Below are 26,245 nucleotides of genomic sequence, written 5' to 3'. Positions count from 1 at the left end.
AAATAGTTGAAAGACAAAAGGTATGATGATATTATGAAGTATTTCATTAGTGACAAGCTGAAAATGTCTCAAATATGATTACTTGTAATTAAAATGATTCTGGCAAATAGGATGTTTAAAGGAATGGGAAGAAAAATGAATACGTTTGTGCTAATGAAATGCAAGGGAAATTCACAATAATTATGATGTGTCAGGCTATGATATAATGAGCATTAAGATTGATATCGACCTTCCAAGGTTGCGATGACAGGAAATATAGGAATGACGAGAAAGGAAGGAAAATATACTAAAAGTTTACTAAAAAAATATTTATAAAAAAATCCTTATTACATAGTTTACATAGTCATATGGGTAATAGATTAGATAATTCAATAAATAGTTTGGGTGCATTGATATATAGCTTCGTGGAATTGGTGTCCAGCATACTAGCACTAAAGGCTGTCGTGGTAGAGCGTGGCTGGAACCTTACATGAAGGTCCTGCAGAGGATTAGGGTTAGGACGCTGGCAGTAACGCTCGCCAAGGAAGCTGCGTGGGCTTGAGCGGAGCTAGGCTGCAGTACTGTTGGGCGTATGGTAGGGCGTGCTGGAGACGTGGGCAGCATAGTCGTGCTGGCCCCATGATCTATGCAGGTCAACGTGAAGGAGATTAGCTCAGTGCCATCAAGGCATCTGGCCCCCAAGAGCATTTCCCTCTCGAGTTCCTGTTGATTCTGAGAGTTGGCGTTGCTTAGGATCCAGTCGAACTTGTCACAGGCACAGTGGAATTTATTTTCCCCGATGCTGAAGACTCCCATGCTCTTATCCAGAAGGAACCCTTCCTGTGCCACAGATAGAAAGACGTTGTTAGAAAGGGCAATTACTGTTTGGTAGGATATACCTTCGCGTCCCTTCAGTCCTGCCAGAGCGGAGCTGCCGAGGTTGGTAATCGTGTTGCCGATGAAGAGCGGGGCGCTGATCTCGCACTCATTGTAGAGCTCCATAGAAAATGCTCGAGTGTGTACGTTCTCGATGTGGTTGCCGCCGACGATGAGAAAGCCGAACGTCTCTGAAGTGACAGCGCGGGTATTCAGGGTCTGGATGGTGTTGTTCAAGAGCAGGAAGCGGGAGCCGTACCCCGGGAGAGGCAAGTTGACCGTGGAGCTCAGCTGGCGAGCCATGATGTCGCGGAGAAAGTCGTGGGAACGAGAGGAAGAAAACCTGCCGATGTTTGTGCAGCGCCGAACCTCGTCATTATCTTGTCTTGGCAAGAACACAGCCTCGCTTTCCACGTTGTCCACCTTTGAGCGTACGATGGTCAGGTCCTCAAGCGATGGCAGGTCGGTAAAAGCTCGGCTCTCGATATTCTTCACGGTAGTGTTAGCGATCTCGATAACTTTAAGCCGCTGGAGACCGCTGAAGGCATTGCTCCTGATCTCGCCGATGGTTCCCCCCAAAAATCTGATTTCCTCCAGTAACTTCATTCCTCCGAAGGCATGGGCCGGCAGAAAGTCGAAGGAGGAATCTACGAAACTGAGTTTGGTTATGCTGGAGTTCCAGACCGTATTGGGTTGGTGTTCGGCGAATAAGACGTGACTGTTGTGGAGGACAAGGGTTTCTGGAGCCACACGAATCTCTAGGTCGGGCCATCTTAGTTCCAGTCTCCTGTTGGAACACCCCGTCTGGTTGATGGACAAGTGAGCGACCTTATACAGCCTTAGCCTTGTCTGTGTGAGAGAGAGAGAGAGAGAGAGAGAAGCTTTAGTTATCTTAGTTCTGTCAAGAGAATATCATATCTAAACATAATTTTTTTTTACAGTAACTACCAAGTCCTTATTGACCAGATACAACCATTATATTTCCGTTTGCGAATATTAGTTGACCAAATAGAATTTCCTTTTCTTCCACTTTGGAATCATAATGAAACAAACATAATTCATATTTCCCACTTTCATCTCCTCATTGACTACGTAGACACGATTACTCCACCTACATTGGTAGTGTCTTGATTACAAGTCTTTACATCTCCCTTGCGCCATTGTTCCAAAACCAAAGAGTTAAACTAAAATTGCACTTGGTGCCGTACTCGCCCAAACATTTGGAAAGAAAAACAGAACAAAAGGAAGCGTGACTGTCAACCAAATGAGACATCCAAGTCTTGTCGGTTGAGCTGGTGAGAAGGCAAGATCATTTTACCACACAAGCTGAAGCATGCGTGATTCGAGATGTGGCGAGTACAACGAAAGATAACGGAACAAGACACTCGTCGGATTACGACTGTAGCACACTGAAAGGAAATTGACTTCGTGATAGAACACGGGGAGGGGGAGTAGGATTTAGGACGCTGAGTAAACAGTATATGAACTAGCGAGAATGATACTTCGCAAGAGGGAGACTGTTCCGACGTATCGTATGAATACGAAGCAGTAATCTGTTGTGGAAAGACACAGGTGATGCGAATGGAAAGAAGAAAACGCTCTACGCGCTGAGAGAAGACGAAAATGAATGGGCAGCACAAATACAATTAATGGCGCAAGGAACACGTCAGCATCAGATGAAAAGCCATCTGTGCCGTGAGGACAGTATGTGTGTGTGTGTGTATAATTACCTGGGTGAGCCGTTGATTGCAGCTGCAAGAGACGTTGACCAGGTTTTGGTTTGGCCCTGTCCTGGTCAAGCTGCATGTTTCACTCCTCTGGGTTGCCGTCGCTCCGACCAACGCCAGAGTCGCGATGGCCATCAGCACCCACCGCCTTCCGCCGAACATTGGATCCGTCATCACTTCACTCCGGTAATTCCCTTCGCTTTGCAACGTCTTTCCAAAGTTGATAATAGCGAGAGATCCTGGCTGTTTACCTGGCTCTCTCTGTGTTTGTGTATGTGTAGTTCGAACAGTGTCACTAAACTAGTTTTTCACCAGGTCCTGTCAGAGCGTCGTCCACACGGCAAGCACGAAATACAGTTTGAGGAGCACGATGGTACTTTACATTTTATATTCTCTTGGTACAGGAAATGCCCCTCCTACTCCAGCGAGTGTCGCAGCGTTTCACGTCATTTGTTTATGTTGATCGCGCCCCAGCCATCATTTTCATGTCGGTCGCCATCCATTTGATAGCTCAACTCTGACGACTTCTAAGTCATCGATGACCGTTCGAAAATGAGTGGTCGCCATCCACTTATAGTCAGCCGTTCGTGGTGTCTGCTCATTATAAGCGGCTATGAACAAGGCAGATATAACTAAAAGGATGAAAGGTTTTGTTTTCTTGAGCCGTTGACGTCACTTGAGAGCGCCCCGGGCTTCACACAGTGTCGTCTTGGACTTCCCATGCCATACACCTTTGTTTTGTTTGTCAGTGTCGCCTTTCACCTCATTCCGGAGAAGGGAGCTTGTCACTGGAAAGCTGGTATTGGTGTAAGGTTGTTTACGTGTATTTTTCCTCATCCTTTACTGCACTGAAATGCCGTAAAGAGGAGACTGCCGTATTTCAGTTCGGGGGGAAAAGTAGATATATGTATATGTTTTGTATGAGTTAACTAGTGGTCTCTTGTTGGATGGAGACCACACGCTTAGGTTTCGAAATAGTCTAAATGCGTAACGGAGGCCAGGGGCCAACCCACTTCCCATGTGTCTGGTTTAAAAGTAGGTCAGCGCAGGTGACGAGGTACAAAACAGTGACCTTTTATTTCTTGGCTGTTGGTCGAAGGGACGAGTTTCTGGAGCGTGAAATATCTGGGATGGGATAGTTGGAGAGGATTCTGTGAGGACGGTGATGAAGCGATAGCTATCAAAGACTTGTAGATCAGGGAGGAGCTCTTGTGAACCAAAATAGGTACCATCTTTACGTCTGGAGTGTTCATGGTTCGCTCAAGCGTGGACGAACCAAAGATATATATATATATATTATCCCCTGGGGATAGGGGAGAAAGACACTTCCCACGTATTCTCTGCGTGTCGTAGTAGGCGACTAAAAGGGGAGGGAGCAAGCGGCTGGAAATCCTCCACTCTCGTTTTCAATTTTCCAAAAGAAGGAACAGAGAAGGGGGCCAGGTGAGGATACTCCCTCAAAGGCTCAGTCCTCTGTTCTTAATGCTGCCTCGATACGCAGGGAAAAAGCGAATATTATAAAAAAAAAAAAATATGGCCTCCACATATAATGAGACTTGCTGTTGTGAGAAACGATCTTAAACTATCATGGACCTCCGTGGTGTAGTGGTTGGTGTCCCTGACCCTAACGCATTTACGGGCCGCCCACAGGCTCAAATCCTGGTTGCGACAGTTGGTCCACAGTCAGCCTAGCTGTTCATCCATCCCTGGGGTTCAGACAGACAGACAGAGGTTTTTCACTGAATGAAATAAAATGTTTTTAGCTTTGCCAAAATGCTTTTTTTTTTTTTTTTTTTTTTTGCCATAGGATTGTTTACAATACGTAAGATATTATCCGTATGTTTATACCTATAGCCTTTAGGGCGTAGAATATATATTTTACCCCTGGTGTTCAGTGGTGAAGTTATGAAGTTTTGTGAACGTATTTTTAGAGCAATGGAAGACTTGTTTGTTGCTGGAATGCCTCAATGCAAAAGTCTTTTCTCTTTTTTTTCAGGAAAGCTGAATTGCCTTCTTTTTTCCTTCTCTTTTTACATTTGTCTTCAGACGAACACTTTCGTACCTCGTCACCACCCGGTAACGTGACCTGACGTAAAGTGGCCGTGACGGCACGTGACGCAGGGTGTGGATTTGCGCGTAACATCATCGTGACCGTTCAGTGACGTGACGATAAACGTGACGGGTCTCGACCAGCACGGCACGGCACGTAACAACGACCGTAACGCGATGCATTACGAGTCTAGGAGGAGCCGCCGCCCCCCACCCCTCGCGGGGCGTGACGGGACGGGACGTGACGTAGACCATGACTGCGACGTGACGTAGTTGGTAAGGGGCTTCTGTAGAAACCGCATCGTCTTCCTGCCCCTCCTCGCCCCTGCCCCAGCCGGCTCTTCCGGCGGCGTTAACCGCGAGGGCCTGAGTCAACCTGGTGGTGTCGCTGCAGAGGGGGAGGGAGGAGGAGGGTGTCACGTCCGATCGCGTCCGTCCGACCCACTCTCTCTCTCTCTCTCTCTCTCTCTCTCTCTCTCTCTCTCTCTCTCTCTCTCTCTCTCTCTCTCTATCTATCTATCCATCCATCTATCTACTATTTCCAAAGGCTTTGTAGGAAGACGACCTCCCCACCAGGCTGCCGGTGCAGCGGGCGGCCGTAGTGATCGCTGCTTCGTCGTAGTCGAGCGCCCGGCTTCCACCAGCTCAGGTCCTTGCCCTCCTGTGCGCCAGCTGTCGGTCAGCACACACACACACACACACACACACATACACACACACACACACCCTCTGCCCTCAGGACCATGTCTTTAGGTCTCCCTAACTTTTTTTGCCTCCACGCTAATTCCTACAGCGTTCGACTCGGTGGTTTATTAATGTGTCTGGCTGGTTTCTGGCACTAGTTTACTCTGCAGTGGACGGAGATGTAACAGGTTTATTCTTCAGTGGACGGAGATGTAACAGGTTATTCTTCAGTGGACGGAGATGTAACAGGTTATTCTCCAGTGGACGGAGATGTAACAGGTTATTTTCCAGTGGACAGAGATGTAACAAGTTATTCTCCAGTGGACGGAGATGTAACAGGTTATTCTCCAGTGGACAGAGATGCAGGATTTAGGGAAAACTTTACTTTTTTGTGTGTTACATCGAAGTTATACGCGATTGGAGGTCATGGCGATGTATATATGTATGTAACTCGCATGTTTGAGGTCATATTGCATACATACACATACACACCCATGAGTCTCCCATGGCTATGCATATATGCATGTTCATGTCCCTCACTGAGAAGGAAGTGCCCCGTTAAAGATACACACACACACACACACACACACACACACACACACACACAGGGTTGTTAAGTCGGTTGGTCTGTCAGCACCCCAGACTCTCGTTTTCCACCTATTAGGGTGGGGTTCAACAGTCGGATCCCGAAGGGGAGAAATTCAGGGTCGAAAGTATTATATGCAAACCCTTCGAAACGTCGCTATTGTGGTGTTTAGGCATGAGACGTTAGATGGTTTTCGGTACGTTTCATATTCTATTATATTCGTTTTTATTCATTATTGTATTCTAGTCATCGAGGGAAGTCCAGAACTTCTTTGAGGGAAGTTTAGAACCTCTTTGAGGGAAGTTTAGAACCTCTTTGAGGGAAGTTTAGAACTTGTTTGAGGTGAATTTCAGAACCTCTTTGAGGGAACTTTCGTTGAGGGTTCGCGGGTTCTGAACCTTCTCATTGATCATGAACCATCGTATGAAGGTCTTTCCATCCACCTCCTCAGTCGTTGAGGAGGTTTTTGAACCTCGCTAAGGAACGCCGGTGGAGACAGTTTTGAATTGGTTTGTAAGTTGAAGGAGCATTGTTTTGTTCAGGAAATCGTTGAAACATTCCCCACATCGTAATACCTTACTAACAGGTGGTTTCCGGTACGTTTTAACAGTCTTCCTCCGAAATCCTTTCCTTTCAAGTCGCTCGTGAATTTTCAGCTCGATCAAACACGTCATCTACGTTTCCCATACAGTGAAAGTCACAGTTGAATTTAAACCATGCATTGAGAAAGTAAAAAGAGAATTAACTGTTATTGAATTCATCAAGAAATTGTAGGGGGGGGGGGGAGAGAATCTAGTTATTTGTTCTAATGCCTTGCGAGAACTGGATTCGAACCTTTACCATTTGTGTGGGAGTTTGGGTACGGTAACGACTGGGCTTGGCCCGTACAAGCGGTAGGTAAGGGGTTCGAATCCTGCTGTCGGAGGGCATTATGTGTTTTATGAAAGTGCGAGCCCATATATATATATATATATATATATATATATATATATGTATTATACTTTGTCGCTGTCTCCCGTATTAGCGAGGTAGCGCAAGGAAACAGACACTGATGGTGAATGATAATGGCGTCATTAAGAGTCTTTTGTGTGTGTGTGTGTGTGTGTGTGCGTGTGTGTGTGTGTGTCACTAGGTCAGCGGCATGACAAAGGTGGTGAATGAATGAATAAAAGAAACTCCTTTGATATTTTTCTGGGAGAGGATGAAAATAGCATCGTGACTCATCAGTTATCATCCTGTGACTTTAGGGTCATCCCGGAATGCCGACGTCACGGGACTCGTGACGTCACACGTCCTGTGTCCCGCCACGTCACACATGTACTTCCGGATGGCAGACCAGACTATCAAAACCTCGGGGGTTCGACACTGTCTGCTCTGTTGCTCTCTGCCACAACCCTCAGGGTTTGTACACTGGGAACCTTAATTTCTTTTTTACATGTTTATTGCTTACCTGTTGTAATTGGCCTCAACAGCCTTCAGCCTTAACGACCCAATCGCTCTCGTTGTGTCTCCCTCGTATGGACCATAAATACTGTGAGAGGTTTTAGCAGGTGAAGTCTTCTTCTACAATCCAAGCTGGGCCCAGGTTGTTAGATTTTGGTCGTTGGTTCGACCAGGCTGTCGAAGGCTGCAGCTGTGGTCTGGTTATTTACAAATGCATTTCATTGGAACACATGTTTTACATGTTTTACATGTTTTTTTTCTGTCAAATTGAGATCGATGTTCGTGGTAGTGAGGAAATGAAACGTATTAGACAGACAGACGCCTTCACATCAAAAAGGAATTTCTGGATTCCTTTTTTTCAATTACTGTTATTATTCTATCCAGAAAGTATTTATAAGACTTCCAACGTTGGAGATACACCAACGTCTTCAGTGGCGTTGTTGCCTAACCTGACCAGTTAACAGATAATTGGGTCATTATCAAGGGTCATTATCGAAGTCTTTTTTGGTCGGTCATTATACTAAGCTGTCATACACAATTATCAGCACTTGTCAGTTTTTTTTTTTTTGTCTTTTTTTTAAGTTAGTTTAGACGTTTTGTACATGTGTAAGAAGTCCAGGCACCATAGCTCATCACTGTTTTATTTAACAAATGTTACAAAACATATAATCTGTACAACCTATTTACAGAGCTTAAATGCATCTCTTAAACATCTAAACGCTCAGATCAATGCACCTCAAACGAGAGTGATTTGAACATGCCTCATTACCACTCTCTCTTTTTCTCCTCTTTATTTACAAGCGTCGAAATAACGTTATGATTTCTCTTAATATATTCACATTTACAGTTTTTGTTTGTTTTTTCTTTCTTTCCTCGTCCCAAGGTTAAGAAGTGACTTGAATGTGTTGGGTGTTAAGAAGTAAATGGAATGTGTTAGGTGTTAAGAAGTGACTGGAATGTGTTGGGTGTTAAGTGGCGTCAGGTAAGGAGGTCTTCTGTCAGTCTCTCTGTTCGTAACCGTGGACGGACGTACAGACCTTCCCATTCGTACATTATTATGCACATCCTCTTCGCGCCGTCACCGTGCACTGTGGGTACGTAGCACTCATCGTTTTCCCCTCCTCCGCTAACATGTTTTGGTTTTTGACCGTCCTCGCAACTTCAAGAGAAGGAAGGCCGACCGTCAGGCCTCCAAAGCCCTTCCTGGATGCCGAACATCCTCTTCGAAACCTTCCCTGTAGACGTCAGGTGCCAGCAGGTTTCCACAAAGGGGAGATGTAGATGTAAAGAAACATAAAAAGACAGGAAACGTGAGTTTGGAGAAGTTTGTGTTTCCCACATGTTTTCAGGGACTTCGGTCAGTCAATCTTAAGTTCTTGACTAAGTTCTGTTGTATTTGGTTTAAATCCAAATATGATATTCGTTTTACAGAACTGCTCCATGAGTACTACAGACAGTAATACGGAAATGTTTGCTGAGTTTGTTTTTTCTCATGAATTATGGTTTTCTAAGACATTATACGAATGAGATTGGAAAACACCTGCCAGCTAATCATTCCAGTCATGTTGAAAGCGTCCAATTGGTTCGTTCTGTTTCACCACTTTCAGTTGTTTTGTCACATACATTCAGAACTAAATGTATTTATAGCAGTTGGAAATGCATACACACTGATACGTGCTTTCAAACACATAGGAATGAGAGAGCAGTTAAAGGAATCTTCACGGTATAAAAGCTAAAAGAATGTTTGTCGCAAGAAATATTTTGAGTCGTCTTCACATTGTTCTGTAAAATCCCGTTCATGCACCAGATTTTCGTACGTATGACACTACAGAAGTGTTCGTTCACTTGTACTGGGCGATTGCTGTATCTCCGCCATGACGCACAGTCTTCATTTCATTGAATTATTGCACATGACAAGATTATTCTTCAACACAACATAAGCCGGATTCACTTTTGAAGTGGTTCTTCTTTAGTTCTTTACGGAATACCTAAGAGGTGTCTTTCACAATACTTGAATTCTTTATCAATGCATTTGAGCTTTACCAGGCTGCTTGACCTCACCCAGACTTGACTTGGGATGTGGAAGATACCTCGCAAGCATCACTTTCATCATCGATTTGAATCAGGATTGTATAGAAAAGGTTTCCGATGGAGTTCCATAAGCAGTGGTTACTGCTGAGGCCATTCCTGGGCCATCAGAGAGTGCCATGAGTTGAAGACAAGAGTTCTTCTTTGGCACCAGCGTTTCCCACTGTGGCAGCCAGACTACGTAGCCCCACGCTAAGACCAGCTTTGCAGGGCGAGAAGGGAGACCAAAAGATGACACAAAAGAGGCACTAACACGAGTTCTTAGAGGACAGCACGTACTCCATCCCCGCCTGCTGGACCTCATTCTTGAAGCAGTATCTCCACCTGCAGGAAAAGGGAACATGACAGTTGTATATTCTTTCTCTCTCTCTCTCTCTCTCTCTCTCTCTCTCTCTCTCTCTCTCTCTCTCTCTCTCTCTCTCTCTCTCTCTCTCTCTCTCTCTCTCTCTCTTTCATATATATATATATATATATATATATATATATATATATATATATATATATATATATATATATATATATATATGTATATGCATATTCCATTTGTCTTATGTAAATGAAGATTGTGTTGTGGAAAGAACTTTTAAGATGATGTTTCTTCTTGATTTGCCTAGGGATTAGTCCCTTCGCGAAGTTCCATGATCTCATATATAGAGTATAAGTAAGCCTTGTTTCAAGGAGTTGTGTGCAGATGAAGACTTGTGTTTCTGGAGGTAACTAAGTGACTGACTGACTGACTCACGCTATATTGTGTCCAAGAGGTTCGACCGTGATGGACTTTAGGTGGAGCCTTGGCCTCTTGAGCCTCCAAGACATGATGTTGAACATCGAACCCGGGTACTCGAAAGTCACGCCCATCGTCTCTAGATGACCCAGGTCATGGGTCAGGATCACTTGACGGTGCACGGTCCCCGCCTCGTAGTAGTGGGATCTGGGGAGAACAGAGGATGATTTTGTTACGTGGGGGGTTGAAACTCGGGCTTATATTCTATGACCAGGGTAAAGCGTCAGTTTCGTGGCGTGAGGAGAAATAGAGGTTGTGTGTGTTCAAGTGTATGAGGGTGATTATACGTAGATTTTTGGTCATTCATTATATATACAGAACGGAGAAAAGTAAGATAGGTGTTTCACTCTTAAGCTTACTTCTCCGAGAGTTGTATGGGGCGTGACTTGTCCTTGTTACCCACTAGTCGAAGATGGATGATGGCAAATTCTCCATCGTGGTCTCTGGCCTGGGTCGTGTTGCTGACCTCCACACTTACCCTGTAGTGGTATCCTGTGGAGATGTGAAAGAGACTTGAAGTCATACGTATATGCACACATTTGGGGTGGAGTGGGTCAGCAGATGGTTCGGGGACATAGGTCAGAGGTGGTTGGTTTAGGTATTAGGGAAAGTCAGGAACTAATATGAGTATAGGGATATTAGACTTTTATTTTAATGGGTTGTTGAGTCATAGTTGAAGTTATAACAACTTTGTTCTCCACATGTTAAACCATGCGTGTAGTTATTTTTGGGTGATGAACGTGCCTTGAATCAGAGGAAACCCACATACATACCCATAGCAGAAGCCCCCCCCCCCTCCCCCAGAAGGAAACCCCATACATGCCATTGCCCTGACCCATAGCAGTAGCCCCTAGAGAGAGGAAACCCCATGCATTACTTACCACAGTAAGGGCTTCGGTCCCTGGTGTGGAGGAAGAGCTTTGTAAGCGGTTGCACAGGTAGGTTGGTGGATTCTAACCCCATAGGAGAACATGGGTGTTCTTGGTCGCACCCCCAGCATTCCCCCTGAGAACAGAGCGAAACAGGTTAGTAAATACTTTTTTTTATATACGTTTCTGGTCTAGTGTTGCGAAGCAGAGCAGCGTGCCTGATGTCTCTCCAGATCTGACTACGAAGGATACAATACTCGTATTCAACGTGGGGTGGGTTTGGTTCACTGCAGAGGCTTTATAACGTGTTCATGAACTTTAATGTCCTCCCTGATTAAAGAGAGAGATGGTGCGAGTGTCCATGGCAGCTCATGGGTATAATACTAGGGTACAGGACGTCACAATTATGGTTAATCCTTCGCCGGGAGCATCACTTGAGATTTTCAATTTCTAAAGACAGGCAAATACTGAATGATGTTGGTAATTTCCTTAGTGTATTTGAGCTGATACATCATATGCGAAATGGAGATGTATGTGCTCAATACACACTCGAGGTGAAGTATAATATACACATCTGAACAAGCGCTTGAAACTCCAAGACAAATGCGTAGATTATAATGAGTCAATGTATAAGAACTCAAAGGCAGACAGGCCGACTCACATCCATGAACTCCTGATAGGAAGGGCAGGCGACACCCGTCATAGGACATGATTGTCGGATGGACTCTGTGAAGTAGGTGATGGCTCGGTGGTGTTGGCATTTCATGCCACCTGCGGAAAAAAAAAAAGAATATTAACAATACAGACACGCGATCGACCATGGTATTTTCCGTCAGCTGCATATGAATTAACAATTGTTTGACGCGTTGATATGATGAATCAACTCCTGGGTTATATGCAAGGTATGAGGTGTATTGAAACCTTTGAACCCTCTTGTAACAGCTGGGTAGTTAACTAAAGGGCTGGTACTTACCACTACATCCGGGTTGTTCGCCCCCACCGTTAGGGTAGAAATCCAAGTGACCAATGGGTTGGGTCATTCCCAAACCTGTATAGAAAAAGAAAAAAGAATGTCAGTTGGTATTGAATTCAACTTGTTACTTTCTGCATCGTATTTTTTTTTTATGTAGAGCAAAAGTGTCCTTAAAGGGTATTATCAGCCAATTGTTTGTTTTTAAATAGGTTCTGATACGAATCTGTTTCGGAAGGGCTCTGATATCAGATTTTAGATTTCAATAGTGTATTCTGTAGAGAAAAAGGTTGTGAAAAAAAGAATATGATAAAGTCTTGTCAGAGAAGAGATAGCGAAAACCTGTCACACAGAGGAAGGTAAGAAACGCCTGGTAGACACTGTACAGGTGTGGAGTTTGCCGCGATAACAAGCGAGATACCCGACCCTAGAACTGACGAGTGAGATAAGGAACTGATGAGAGTTATTGTGAGTGTACAAGATACCTACTGGTAGTGTGAGGTGGAGGAACTACAGACCTTACTGAAGGGGATGCACTCGACAATGTTAAGGGGTAATAGAGAACGCAGGTGTCACTAGAGAACTTAGGTTGCCTTAGAAAATGTAGTGGAGGCACTAGATAACGTAGTGCACTCTTAGAGCCCAGGAGGCATTGGGATTGTAAAAGAGGCACTAGAGACCTTAGGGCCAGAGAGAACGTGAAAGGCATTAGAAAACTTTTGAGGCATAGAGAACGTGTGGGGAGTGCACTAGAGAGAGCTCAGGGGACAAAGAGAACATAAGAGAGGCATTGGAGAACTTATGACACGTAGAGAACGTAGGAGAGGCAATGAAGGACATGGGAGAGGCAGTAAAAAACGTAGGGAGGCACTGGAGATCAAGGGGGAGGCAGTAGAGAAAGTAGGAGAAGTACTAGAGGTCGTGGGAGAGGCAGTAGAGAACGTAGGAGAGGTACTAGAGCTAGTGGGAGAGACAGTAGAGAACGTAGGAGAGGTACTAGAGCTCGCGGGAGAGGCAGTAGAGAACGTAGGAGAGGTACTAGAGGTCGTGGGAGAGGCAGTAGAGAACTCACTGAGGGGGAAGCCGAGGATCGGGGAGTCGTCAGTGTGGATGACGTCGACGAAGAGGGCGTCTGAGTGGTCGAGGCGAGTGATGGTGTGCGTGTCGTTGAAGTAGGGCTCAGCGGGGTCGAGCGCCGTGATCCTGGGTAGGTAGAGGCCGTAGGACTCTCGCAGGTAGGTGCCCGCGTGGCCGCTCAGGTGAGCGCCTAGGCTGTGGCCGATCAGATGGAAGGATGAGATGGGAACGTCGGCGAATCTCTGGAAAGGTCATGCGAGCTGGTATAGGGTCAGCTGTATCGCGGAAAGGGGCTCTTTTTTTGAACTTTTTCTTTTTTTTTGAACTACAATTGCGAGTTGTTTGAGCAACATATTTCATAGGAATCGATGCGCAAGTTCCTACCAAGCGCCCGTCTGTTGCGGCCTCAGTACCCACTTGACGCCGTCGAGGGAGAACTTACGTTGAGGGAGTAGATGAGGTAGGCGAGCTGGGCGCCCACCAGCCTTATGTTGGCCACGGCCTGGGTGTAGGGAGGTTGAGCCCCGCCGCTCCAGTCCACCACTATGACGTTCTGGTCGCTGGCGCGTAGGAGTTCCCCCTTCATCATCTTTCGGATAGAAAACGGCGGAGGTGTAGGTGCGTGATCATGGTGATTGAGGTGGGATGGTGTTTTATATCATCAGTACCACGGGGATGGGAGGAGGAGGTGATGATCTTGGGGACATGAAAGGAGACGGGAGGAGGGGATCTAGGGACATGATTACGTTGATCTACTGGCCCACGATAACATGATTGTACTTAACGACATTTCCTCGCTATCATCTGTTGTTGGGATAACACTACTGTCTAGCATCTGTCACTGTTATCTTGGCTATGGTGGATGTCTTATCAAGGTAAGATGACGCTACTAACATGGTTGGACTGTGATATTTCGGGTGGGTGTGATAAACTTTGTTATCTTTCTTTTGGGAGAAGAGATTGGTTATCTTGAGTTGTTATTTTTGGGTAGTGATTCATGTATATGGTTTGCCTTCATGGTATAGCTTTATAGTGTGTATAGTTTAGTGACACGGTATAGCTAAGTATAGTGTGTGTAGTTTAGTGACACGGTGGAGCTAAGCACAGTCTGTATAGTTCAGTTGCAGTGTAAAACTTTGTGTAATGTAAGGTCTTGAATTTGCTTTGTTTAGTCTGTGCAGTTTAACGCCATTGCATAGCTGAATATAATAGTCTGTATAGCTGAGCGCCAATTTATAGCTTTGTATAGTGTAGCGTTACTATATAGCTTCGTATACTTTAGCTCCTTTTATACAGTGATGCACAATGTGTATAATATAATGCTGTTGTATTCCGAGATAGTGTATTGGATTTCGAAAGCCTGTATAAGTATGACAGAAAACTTATGATTATATATACAACGATGATAATGAATGTAAGTACGAGACAAGAGTGACTGAGTGTATTTAGAGGCATCTGAGTGCATTTATAAGTGTGTGTGTGTATATATATATATATATATATATATATATATATATATATATAAACACGTACGTATATGTGTGTGTGTGTATGTACAACCACGCCAGGTAGCGTCAGGTAAACATTGACATAATCATTACCAACTCAATCAGACGTGCGAACCTTACCTTCACCCAGGACACGGTGCCGTAGGAGAGGTACCCGTGGCTGATCACCTTGAAGGGCCTGTCGGGGATGAAGGGCGCGCTCAACACCGTCCCCAGGTTACCGGGGTCGAGAGTCTGTCAGGGAACGAGATGTCACACGTAAGTATAGAGGCATACGCTTTGGAAGCACGTTGCAGCACGCTGGGTTTGGCGTACGGAGTTGGGACCATCTACCCATTGCCCCAGATAACCCGGGGCTATCCACCCCCCTTTCCCCAGATTAACTCACTGGGGTTGTCTACCCCCTTTCCCCAGATCAACTCACTGGGGTTGCCTACCCCCTTTCCCCAGATTGATACAATGTTAACTGTATATGTTTCATATCACACATTTCATCTATTCTAATTTACTCAAAAGAAATTGCATCTAGTTTACTTGAGATGTGGTATAATAATAGGGGAGCTGACCACGAATATTATGGTCAAAAAGTTTAATAAAATAAGGTGCAAGCAAGTTATTTTGATCGCATCATGGCGGATGGGAGAATCAGCTGTTTTTTGTTATGGGTAGATCAGCTGTTTTTGTTTTGGAAGGATCAGCTGGGTCTTTGTTATGGTAAGATCAGCTGTTTTTTGTTTTGGGAGGATCAGCTGCTTTTTGTTTTGGTAGGATCAGCTTTTTTTGTTTTTGTTTTGAGATCAGCTGGTTTTGTTGTGGTGGTGGTGGTGCTATGTTGCCATATGGTGTGCTATGAATTTCTAAGGATTTAGCTTTGTTATTTTTTTGCCTGACTATTGACTGCAGCAGGTTCCTTACCGCCGGGAAGGTGTCGTTGAGACGTGTGAAGAGCTTGAAAGTGGTGCCGATCTCGCCTGGGGACTTGGGCGCCCGGATGACCGGCCTGGAGGCGTTGACCCAGGGTGAGGTCAAGGAGAAGCAGGTCGTCTGCCCGTAGATCTTCCAACACTCTGCCGGGAGAGGGGGGGATATATAACACAGTGTTACCTTATGACCTCATCCGGGGAAGGAGGGCATAGGGTTACTATCTCCAAAGGTACTCCGTGACCTCGAAAGAGGAAGGGGGGGGAGTTGTGTGAGGGGGGGGGGTGCGTTGGTGCAGAAAGGTCATGTGGGGAGGGAGGGTGATATGGCAGACATGAAGATGAAGGTGACACGATAGATATCAAGGGGTCACATGGTAGACATGAAGGAAGGGGGGGGGGGGTGATAAGATAGACACGAAGGGGTCACGTGGTAGATACGAAGGGGAGGTTCGTGTGACTGACATGAAGGGTAAGAGGCATAGGCAACCTCTCCATCTCCCTCTCTTCATCACCCCCAGGCGTCTCCCCATCACCCCAGTCTATATCATCACCTTTTGGGCCTTCCCGTTACCCAAGACAGGTCCTAACCAACACGCCAGGCTACTTCCCCATCACCCCAGGCTCCCCCTGAGCCCTTCCCATCACCCCAGGCTCCCTCTGAACCCTCCCCATCACCCCAGGCCTCCCTCTGAACCTTCCCCATCACCCCAGGCCTCCCTCTGAACCTTCCCCATCACCCCAGGCCACCCTCTGAACCTTCCCCATCACCCCAGGCCACCCTCTGAACCCTCCCCATCACCCCAGGCCTCCCCTTCTGAACCCTCCCCATCACCCCAGGCCTCCCTCTGAACCCTCCCCTGCGGTGGCTGTGGGAACACTCGGGCACTGACCGGCCTCCATAATCGGGAGTTATCTGTGACTCCCTCCCCCCGGGGGTTGTTAGGGCACGCTTTCTGACCTCTAGCTCCCCGCACCTAACTAACTAATTAACTAACAAACTAGGCAGTGGCCCAGGGCGGGTGGCTGGGAACTAGCAAGGTGTTAGGGAGGGACCCAGGGCGATTCGTAACCTGACGAAGGTGTTAGGGGTGTGTGTTAGGTCCTTGTCTCGTTGTTAAGTGTGGTGGCATAACGAGAGAAGTTTAATAGGTTTATCGGTGGAACACACACACACACACACACACACACACACATGACCCACAGTACTCCAGTGCGATGACTTCCGGGAGCTTGTCTCTGCGCTAACCTAACCGCGTATTTATTATTCTATGTATTGTATTCCTGTCCTTTGACAGGAGTATTATTTAGATATCTTTGCGAGAAGCTTATCTGAGGCCGCTGGTTTGAGCAGGTTAGTTGGGAGGTGTGTGTGTGTGTGTGTGTGTGTGTGTGTGTGTGTGTGTGTGTGAAAAATCAGCAGCAAAATACTGCTATAAAGATTTTTCTAAGACGTATTAATTTCGTTTTTAGAATTGTATGAATTATATAAAGATATAATTGATAATTAATGCCCGTTTCCTGTGAGAAGAAAGATAATGTAGCAGTAAATATTAAAGTGTTAGGAACTCGTAAATTATAATTAAGAAGTGAAGGTCTGAAGAGTGGAGAGAAACGAGTATCAATAAGGAGGAAAAGATTAAAGAGTGTGAGAGAAATCAATAAAATGCTCGTAGATGAATAAGAGAAAGGAATGAGGAGGGAGGGTGAAGTAAGAGTGAACATCCGTACGAAAACATGCTCGTGAGAGAGTGTAAAAGAGGGTGCGAATTTAGTGACAAGAGTTGCTAAGGGGGTTGGAACGGTACATGATGTCCTGAGAGAGAGAGAGAGAGAGAGAGGGAGAGAGAGAGAGAGAGAGAGAGGGGGGGGGGAAGGAGGGTACGTAAACAGAAAAAGAGAGAGACGTAGAGGTGATGATGATAGTTGTTGGAGAGGTAGGATAGAAAGGAGGGAGAGAGAGAGAGAGAGAGAGAGAGAGAGAGAGAGAGAGAGAGAGAGAGACATGAAAGAAGAGGGTGGCATGGAAGAGGAGGGGAGGACAAAATGAAGGAAGAGATGGAGGCATGTAAGAAGAGAAAGAGAGGCATGAATGAAGAGAGAGGGAGGTATGAAAGAAGAGAGAGAGGGAGGCATGATAGAAGAGAGAGAGGGAAGCATGATAGAAGAGAGAGGGGGAGGCATGAAAGAAGAGAGAGGGAGGCATTAAAGAAGAGAGAGAGGGAGGCATGATAGAAGAGAGAGGGGGAGGCATGAAAGAAGAGAGAGAAAGGGAGGCATGAACGAAAAAGAATGAGAAGAGATGGAATGGTGTAGGAGGAGGAGGGGGAGGAGGTGTGGACACCCTAACAACAGCAGTGGTCAGCAACAGGGCTGTATCCGGTCGCGGATGTGTCTTACGTTCAATCAGGCCACTCCTACTGACCAGTCGGTGCTCTCCACCACCTAACATTCACCATACAGTTGAGAAATCTATTAATGCTAACCCTAGGTAAGTCAACCTAACCTAGTCGAACTACCATGCTAACGTAGTAGCACTAAATCAACAACCTAGTTAAACTACTTCAGCAAACCTAGTTAACCACACCTAGTTAAACTAATTCAACAAATCTAGTTAACCAAACCTAGTTAAACTAATTCAAGCGAACCTAACTCAACCTTACCTAGCAAAAAAAGCTAGCTTAAAGGAGCCTGCTTTATCGTACTCTGATCATATCTAATTGAACTTTACAATGTAATAAGACCATAATCAAATAAACCTACTTAAAAACTAAACTAACTTAGCCATACCTATCTTGACTATCGTAAGCTAACGCAACACTGCCAGCCTTAACTAACCATAAGCTAAACCCTCACTGATATGATATTCGCAAAATCCTGAAATGAGAAATTCGACGTTTTTCTCATATTTTTTTTTTTTTTGGGGGGGGGGTTGTGTGGTGAGGTTGACCATTTCTGTGTGCGATGAGAAACATGCGTTAAGTATGGTGGGTTCGTTACGTCATCCTGGCCAACGCCACCCAATACGGGCACGTCTCTTACTTCCGGTGCACCAGATGCCACCCCTCGTAGCCCTCCAGCCACCCAGAGGTCCCTCCATTCCTTGCCAACTAAAGTGAAGGTCGTCCTTTCAGTGCAACCCACCTACGACCACCCCCCTCACCTCTGCCACCCACATAAGGCCTCTCACAGCCATCCACCTATGGCCACCCACTCTACCACCCACCCATTAAACACATGAATGACCATCTAATTCCAAGTTATGAATAAAAGTAATACAATCCTTAAACTGATAAGGTTTCCAAGTGTTTATCTCTGTTACATTTCATGGCTTAAAGGACCTCTCGACCTGTAGTTTAAAGTAGGCGGATTTTTGTGCTGAAAGTTATAAGTAATAAAGCCTTTAAACACATGAAACCCGTCTAAAGTTAAAGATAAAAGTATCAAATCCCCTAAAGACATGAAATCCATATAAGAGTTGAAAAACAAAGTATTGATTACCCTTAAAAGATACGAAACCTTTATGAAGTTCATAGATTCTGAAAACACACGAAATCCCCTCCTGTTTAAGCACATAAATCGCCCAAACACTTACCTTCTTCCACGTTGGGGGCGAAGGAGTCGGCTATGGAGGCAGCCATCTCCGGAGGGTGGGCTCCCAGGTCCATCAGGAGGTTAATGTTGAGGAGGTGAAGCAACACGGCCTCCTGTACCGCCCCGATGGCCGGCATCCTGCTGGTGGTGAGGCACACGCGCTCCTGTAGGGCAAAAGATTGGTTGGATCAAATTGGGCTAGGCTAGGAAACGCTTACGGTAATAGGGGCAGCGCTTATCTGCGAGGGAGGAGCTAGGCTACGCTTAGCTGTAAGAGCGGTGCATGGATACGGTTATATGTGGGACAAGGCTAGTCATTTATATAATCGTGGGTTGTGCCTAATCACTGGATGGTGTTGAAAAATAATTTTATCCTCTTGATACTGCAACTAAGGGATATCTACGATTTATCATTAACGCCTCAAGTATGAGGCCAAGTTGGCTGGCATATATTGCAGCAGGTGCTGGGTAAGCAGAAGAGAAAAACGCTGCGCCCACCCAACCAGTCAGCATAAGCATACTCAGCAATCTTCGTGGCCAGGTTGTCTAAACAGCCAGAGGAGAATGAACAGCTTCTGGCTGCAACATTTCTAAGGTAGTGCATAATGATGATTTATGCTGTATGTGTGTGTATGTGCTCGAGCGAACAAGCAAAAGTACAAAAAACAAAACGCATATATATATATATATATATATATATATATATATATATATATATGAAAAATCGTATTTTTACCAGTTTACCTTCTTATACCTTACATAAGCTATGACATAAAACAGTAAATGTAGTCATTATGCTATTGAAGTCACTTCTTTATTCGTGTATCTGTTTATCAGTATTATGATTATCATTAGTTATTATTATTATCATTATTATTATTATTATTATTATTATTATTATTATTATCATAACATTATTATGTTATCATTATTTATCATTTATTTCGATTATACTTAACCTCAATTGTTTCTCTCTTAACCTCGCATTTTTTGCCGACGTAATTATGTTTCTCTGGTAACCTTCCTTATTCTCTTCTTATTCCAGCCTGTTTGAGTAATTACATTTCCTCGTTATCATCCCATATCCTCTTAGTCAAAACCCACGTAACATACAACTTGCCATTTTTCTCTTAATCAGGCAACATGGTAAGAAAGGTGACCTTCGGCCCTAAGATGTACGCTGTTTATGTTTTTAGTTTTAGAGATGAGTGCTATCTGTCCCTTATCATCCTCGGAATGTGTGATTCACGATAACAAATGGGGGCGAAACAACACTTTGGACATACTTTACTTTTGGGTCAGAGATCGAGTTGTGTCGCACTATCTGTCTGAGATTCGTTTAACCGGCATCTCAATTGTCCGGAATCCCGTTAACCGCAGTTGTAACAAGTCTTTATGAATAATCTGTAGCCTCGTAGACTGGTTGTGCTTAGCCAGTACCTGGATAGGTGGACGTTGGATTATTTGCAACGCCTTTATCCATGCAATCATATTTACATGATTTGTATATTTTACACATTTTTCTTAGATTTTTTCATTTGTTTTCGTATCAAGAAAAAAAAACTAACGATTGTCGAGAAGAAACTTTTAACTGGAATTACGGTTACTAAAGACTTAGTTAATGGACTAAATCATACGGAACTCATTTAATGGATTCCATTGTACGGAACCCGTAAATGGATTCTGTTATACGGAGCCCATTTAATACATGTCACGAAACCTCATTAATGAACTTCATAAGGAACCCATTTAATGGGAATCCGTTATATGCAATTATTTTCTAATGTCCCATTCGTTATATATATATATATATATATATATATATATATATATATATATATATATATATATATATATATATATATATGTGTGTGTGTGTGTGTGTGTGTGTGTGTGTGTATAATTATCCCTAGGGATAGGGGTGGGAGCGGGTGGGCTGGAAATCCTCCCCTTTCGTTTTTAGTTTTCCAAAAGAAGGAACAGAGAAGGGGGCCAAGTGAGGATATTCCCTCTAAGGCTTAGTCCTGTGTTCTTAAAGCTACCTCGCTAACGCATATATATATATATATATATATATATATATATATATATATATATATATATATATATATATATACGCACACACGAACGAGGCTAGTATGTTGGTAAGTGCTTACATAACCTGATTAGCTCACACAAACACACACACGCATACGTTCGGGAGACACGTGCACCACATGATAGGCAGACGGGTATGTTTATAAGCAAAATTGGTACGTTCTGAAGCAGACAGACAGACACAGGGGTTGAGGAACGTAAAACTGCTGTCATACATACTGATAGACACACACTCCCATTACCTCAACAGGTAATCGGTCATTACATACCTAACCTAACTATAGAATAAGCACATTTTTCACAGTTCTTTCTCTATCAAACGGAGATGTAAAGAGGAATATAACTGTTCATGTTGAAGCAGAATCTCCAGCACCGTGAAAGGTAAATATATAGGTCCTCACTGAACTCTCCCCAGAGAATACATATAAGTTATAGGCTCTGACGCAGTTAACCCCATAGAAATTATATTAGATGGAAGCACGATTTAGTCATTGAAATATTTTGCTATAATTTTTTTTTCCATATGAAACTTTCTTCTTATCGTATTGCAGACATGGCACAATTTGGATCAGGATCGCATGTTGGAGTCATTATCATGTAATTTAACCTGAGCGTACAACACCACGACCTCTTTATGTTATAGAGTTCCCGCAGAACTACACAGCTGCACTCCACTCAGGAGCTGGGGAAATGATGAGTTCGTGCAGTAAGAGGCTGCTGCACTCCACTAGAATGCTAGTAATACATGAACTTTTTAGCGCAGAGGTCTGCAGTGAGACTGTCTGTACTCCTTTCTGTCCACTGATGGTGATGCGGTCTCAATAGACGTTATCCTTGCGGTTTAACCAATTGCAAGCGGAGAGTCCGGTAACACCCACGTCTCATATGTATCGTTTGCAGGGCTACCTATAAGCTCTCCGGTCCGAACTGTGTTCGAGTGAAAAGTAGATTTAGCTTGCAGATGCTTTTCGAGTATCATAATATACATTAAGAAGAATAAAAAAAAGATGAACAGAAATTAACTTACCTTTTGAGGTCTTTCAGAGTCTCTGCTTGAAGTGGATTGTGTAGTGAACTGTTGGCGTTTCTCGTTTCTGTTCGTTTAAATTTGCAAAACTTTCAGTTGTTAGGAATATCTGCTGCCGGAAGACATACTACTTCTCTTACATCCAATTCAACGGTAGTAAAAAGAAATGAGGTTAGTCTCACTTAAATTCTAAGTAGACCGGTACAATCGTCTCTTGTAGAATAACTGTCAGGTTCTCGAAGAAGCTTTTTCCCGTCGCTGTATTCTTAACGCTTCTCTTTAGCCCTTGATGCTACTGTTATTAAAACAGTCTGAGTTACGGTACAGAATTACCAGCAGACATCTACGTCTTTAGTGTGCAAGCTCAGCGGGATCTCTGGCGTATATGAACCAAGCAACCAACTGGCAGATATATATACGTGTCGGCGTCACTTGGGACGACAGTTGCCAAATGTTACCGAATTAGCAAGTCCTACTTGTGTTCGTATCGTATGTACCCATAAATGTTGCGATGTTACCCTTATCGATGTCCTTGAGTCATTATCTCGTAGAGTTCGCTAAGACATTTGTAGAAATTTACTCCTTGGTGGTTTAAGTTGCAGGAAATTGGTCAATGAGGTGTGTGTGTGTGTGTGTGTGTGTGGATTCGTGCGCGCGCGATCGGGAATTTCTGGTTGACCCCAGACCTTTGGACAACCCATTGTTGCTTACTTCTCATTATCTCCACCTCAACAACATTCCTTATCTCCAAAAACATTTTTTTTTTATCTCCGACAACAACATCTCTCCCAATATGCGCACGTGCAACACTTATCTATCTATCTGTCCATCTATCTATCTATCTATCTATATATATATATATATATATATATATATATATATATATATATATATATATATATATATATAATTTTTTCCATACTATTCGCCATTTCCCACGTTAGCAAGGTAGCGTTAAGAACAGAGGACTGAGCCTTTGAGGGAAATCCTCACTTGGCCCTCTTCTCTATTCCTTCTTCTGGAAAATTAAAAACGAGAGGGGATATATATATATATATATATATATATATATATATATATATAGAGAGAGAGAGAGAGAGAGAGAGAGAGAGAGAGAGAGAGAGAGAGAATAGATATATAATAAGTATTGCACGGTGGAGTACAAGTAGGTAATTGTAATGGTTATCGTTACTGACAATGCATGATGATCTTCGTACACACGAGAGAGACAGACATACAGACAGACATGGGCTCGGACTTTCCCGTCAGCACGCGCACGTAGCCTTCTCTGAACATTTAGTTCCTCTGCACTGATTGTGACGCAATCAGCTTGAATATGGTTTTCAAACGTCAGAATATATATATATATATATATATATATATATATATATATATATATATATATATATATATATATATATACGTCTCGATGTCGTAAGCCCCAGAGAATACACGTAGCCTCCAAATGCGTGAAGCAGCTTCGTAAACACGAGAGAGACAGACATACAGACAGACAGACCTCTTATATCAGTAGGCATCTCTCGTGGTGGTGATTTCCAAGGGGCGGTTCCAAAGTCCCCCACTGCCAGCGTTCGATGCCCCGAACCGACCGGCCGACCTGCAGGCTTTCGGATCCCTGTTGCAGCACCTTGTTTGTGTGCGATGCGTAGCGATAAGCTGGCTGACAAAGACGGTAAGCAGGCTGACGAAGACATTAAGCCGGCCGACGAAGACGTTGAGCTGGGTGACGAACATGGGAAGGTTTTGCCCTACACTCTCAGTACACTGGCTCGGGATATCTTTACTCGTATCACAGTAACGTTGAAACTGGAAGGAGTGATAACAGAAAGAGGCGTTCATGAGTGGTCAAGAGAGAGCATATATATATATATATATATATATATATATATATATATATATATATATATATATATATATATATATATAGATAGATAGATAGATAGATAGATAGATATATAGATATATACAAGTGTATGTGGGTGGGTTGGGCCATTCTTTCGTCTGTTTCCTTGCGCTTCCTCGCTAATGCGGGAGACAGCAACAAAGCAAAATAAATAAATAAATATATATATATATATATATATATATATATATATATATATATATATATATATATATGTATATATGTTTTTCTGGACATGACCATTCGGAAGGTATGAGTGAGATAGGCTCGAGGAGGTGTGCGATTACAGACGGGATCAGAGGTGGCTCTTCTTATCAGTTACACGGGGGCGCGGGTTCGCATCCTAGCTCTACTTGATGCTTGTGCGGCGGGTTGTAGGTCCTCTCTCTCTCTCTCTCTCTCTCTCTCTATATATATATATATATATATATATATATATATATATATATATATATATCCCGTTAAGCGACTCCTGCCCTTCTTCACATCGCAGGGAATACGTCGACAGTCTTCTTTCTCCCCTGTCCTTAGGGATGATAATCAGGCGATTACCAGGACTTCCTTTAATGATTTTTATTTTAGTCAGCATTATATTTAAGGCTGTTTTAGGTAAGAAATGTTGCGTTAGTCAAGTACTCATTCCTCTTGCAAAGTTCAGTACAGTAGTTGCTATTTTTGAATCGTCCCGTCTCTAACCTTAAACCTAAATGTAAATTAGTAACTGTAAGATGGCTAAGATTAAACAAGCAGTTATGTTACTAATTTATGTTCGTGTTTACTTTCGGTTAGGACGGCGCGGCTTCCTGCCGTTTTGTGAGGCGGAAGAGTGGTTAGGGACGTACCTTCCATGGTCGAAGCTAAGCTAGGGTTAAGCTAGGCTTCCTTACACCAGTGCCGCGTAAGGTTAGGTTAGATTGTCGAGTGTGTGGGTTAGGTAGATGATTAGATTACCTGCAGCGCTTTGATTGGTTAGATTGGTCACACGATTAGATTTAGATTAGATCTCATTTCTAGGTTAGAGAGGTTAGATGATTGGGTAGGGTTGATTTAGATAAGTGAGTAGGGTAGACGATTAGATTAGATAAAGTGGTTAGGTTAGGTTAGTAAGCCAGCGATGATGGATAATGTACCGCTAGTGTGGTTGAATATACTCCCCTTCAACACTACCGCCAGAGATATTCAGTCTCCCAATGCACATCGGGAGAAAAAATATATAGGCATTTATGAACGTCTTCCTCGTTGTTATAAACAAGATAAGCGCTGTGAGCTGGTAATCAGGCCCTTTGCAGTTTGTCCTTTAAACCCGATTTTGAGCAAGAACAAGTGGGAGAGAAAGCAGGAAGCTGAGTTAAGGCATTCGTATATATATATATATATATATATATATATATATATATAATACCTTTTTAGTCATTTTCAGCCTTATGGAGGTGTCGTTAGGGATGATCTGCTAAGCACAGGGATAAGCTGTACACATATTTGGAAATAGTGGTTGGTTATGGAGCGGTTTGGATGGGAGGGGTCTAATGATATTGCCACTATGAGCATGTTGAAATCATATCATACTTAAAATAGTTTTTTGTATCGATATATAGGTGTTTGTGGTTGCTAGGCAGCCTATGAATATTCCGACTGTTCTGTTTTGTGTGTTTTGAGCCTTTTGTTATGTTTTCTTATGACATGGGGAGAGCAGACAGGTGAGGCGTAGTTTAGGGTGAAGCGGGTAAATTGTTTGTTGAAGATACTGAAGGGATTCTTTATCTTATCCCAGTCTGGTACCAGTAAGTGTTCTGACGGCGAATAGGATGTTTATTGGACTTCGTGTTGATGTTTGTGGAGTGGGGAGTGAATATTTTGCGTGTGTGTGTGTGTGTGTGTGTGTGTGTGTGTGTGTGTCGTATGATATTCACTTCATAATTGGAATATCATCGCTTAGAAGTGGTTCACCATTCAGACCGATGGGAGGGTGCAAGTTGGATTCATGTGTCTGGGGGTTTTGCGAGGGGTAACTGTAGACTTATGTGGCAATGCAGACGTTTTGTG

General features: G+C 43.8%; 2 protein-coding genes across 2 annotated transcripts; both read right to left on the bottom strand.

Annotated features, from left to right (window-relative positions):
- Positions 1–293: 293 nt before the first annotated feature.
- Positions 294–2,942, bottom strand: LOC139757923 (uncharacterized). The gene is made up of 2 exons (XM_071678865.1): positions 2,586–2,942; positions 294–1,704 (listed from the first exon to the last, which is right to left on the bottom strand). The coding sequence occupies exons 1-2, from the start codon at positions 2,754–2,756 to the stop codon at positions 466–468; spliced, it is 1,410 nt and encodes a 469-aa protein (XP_071534966.1). The 5' UTR covers positions 2,757–2,942; the 3' UTR covers positions 294–465.
- A 5,026-nt stretch (positions 2,943–7,968) lies between these two features.
- On the bottom strand, positions 7,969–22,939 carry LOC139758023 (pancreatic lipase-related protein 2-like). The gene is made up of 12 exons (XM_071679025.1): positions 22,279–22,939; positions 19,156–19,318; positions 15,556–15,707; positions 14,761–14,874; positions 13,575–13,721; positions 13,128–13,374; positions 12,059–12,133; positions 11,747–11,856; positions 11,098–11,221; positions 10,576–10,708; positions 10,175–10,363; positions 7,969–9,756 (listed from the first exon to the last, which is right to left on the bottom strand). The coding sequence occupies exons 2-12, from the start codon at positions 19,289–19,291 to the stop codon at positions 9,681–9,683; spliced, it is 1,503 nt and encodes a 500-aa protein (XP_071535126.1). The 5' UTR covers positions 19,292–19,318; positions 22,279–22,939; the 3' UTR covers positions 7,969–9,680.
- Positions 22,940–26,245: the final 3,306 nt, after the last annotated feature.

Source organism: Panulirus ornatus, chromosome 29 (assembly GCF_036320965.1).
Source record: "Panulirus ornatus isolate Po-2019 chromosome 29, ASM3632096v1, whole genome shotgun sequence".
Lineage (NCBI taxonomy): Eukaryota > Metazoa > Arthropoda > Malacostraca > Decapoda > Palinuridae > Panulirus > Panulirus ornatus.
This window is presented reverse-complemented; position numbering and strand designations above follow the sequence as displayed.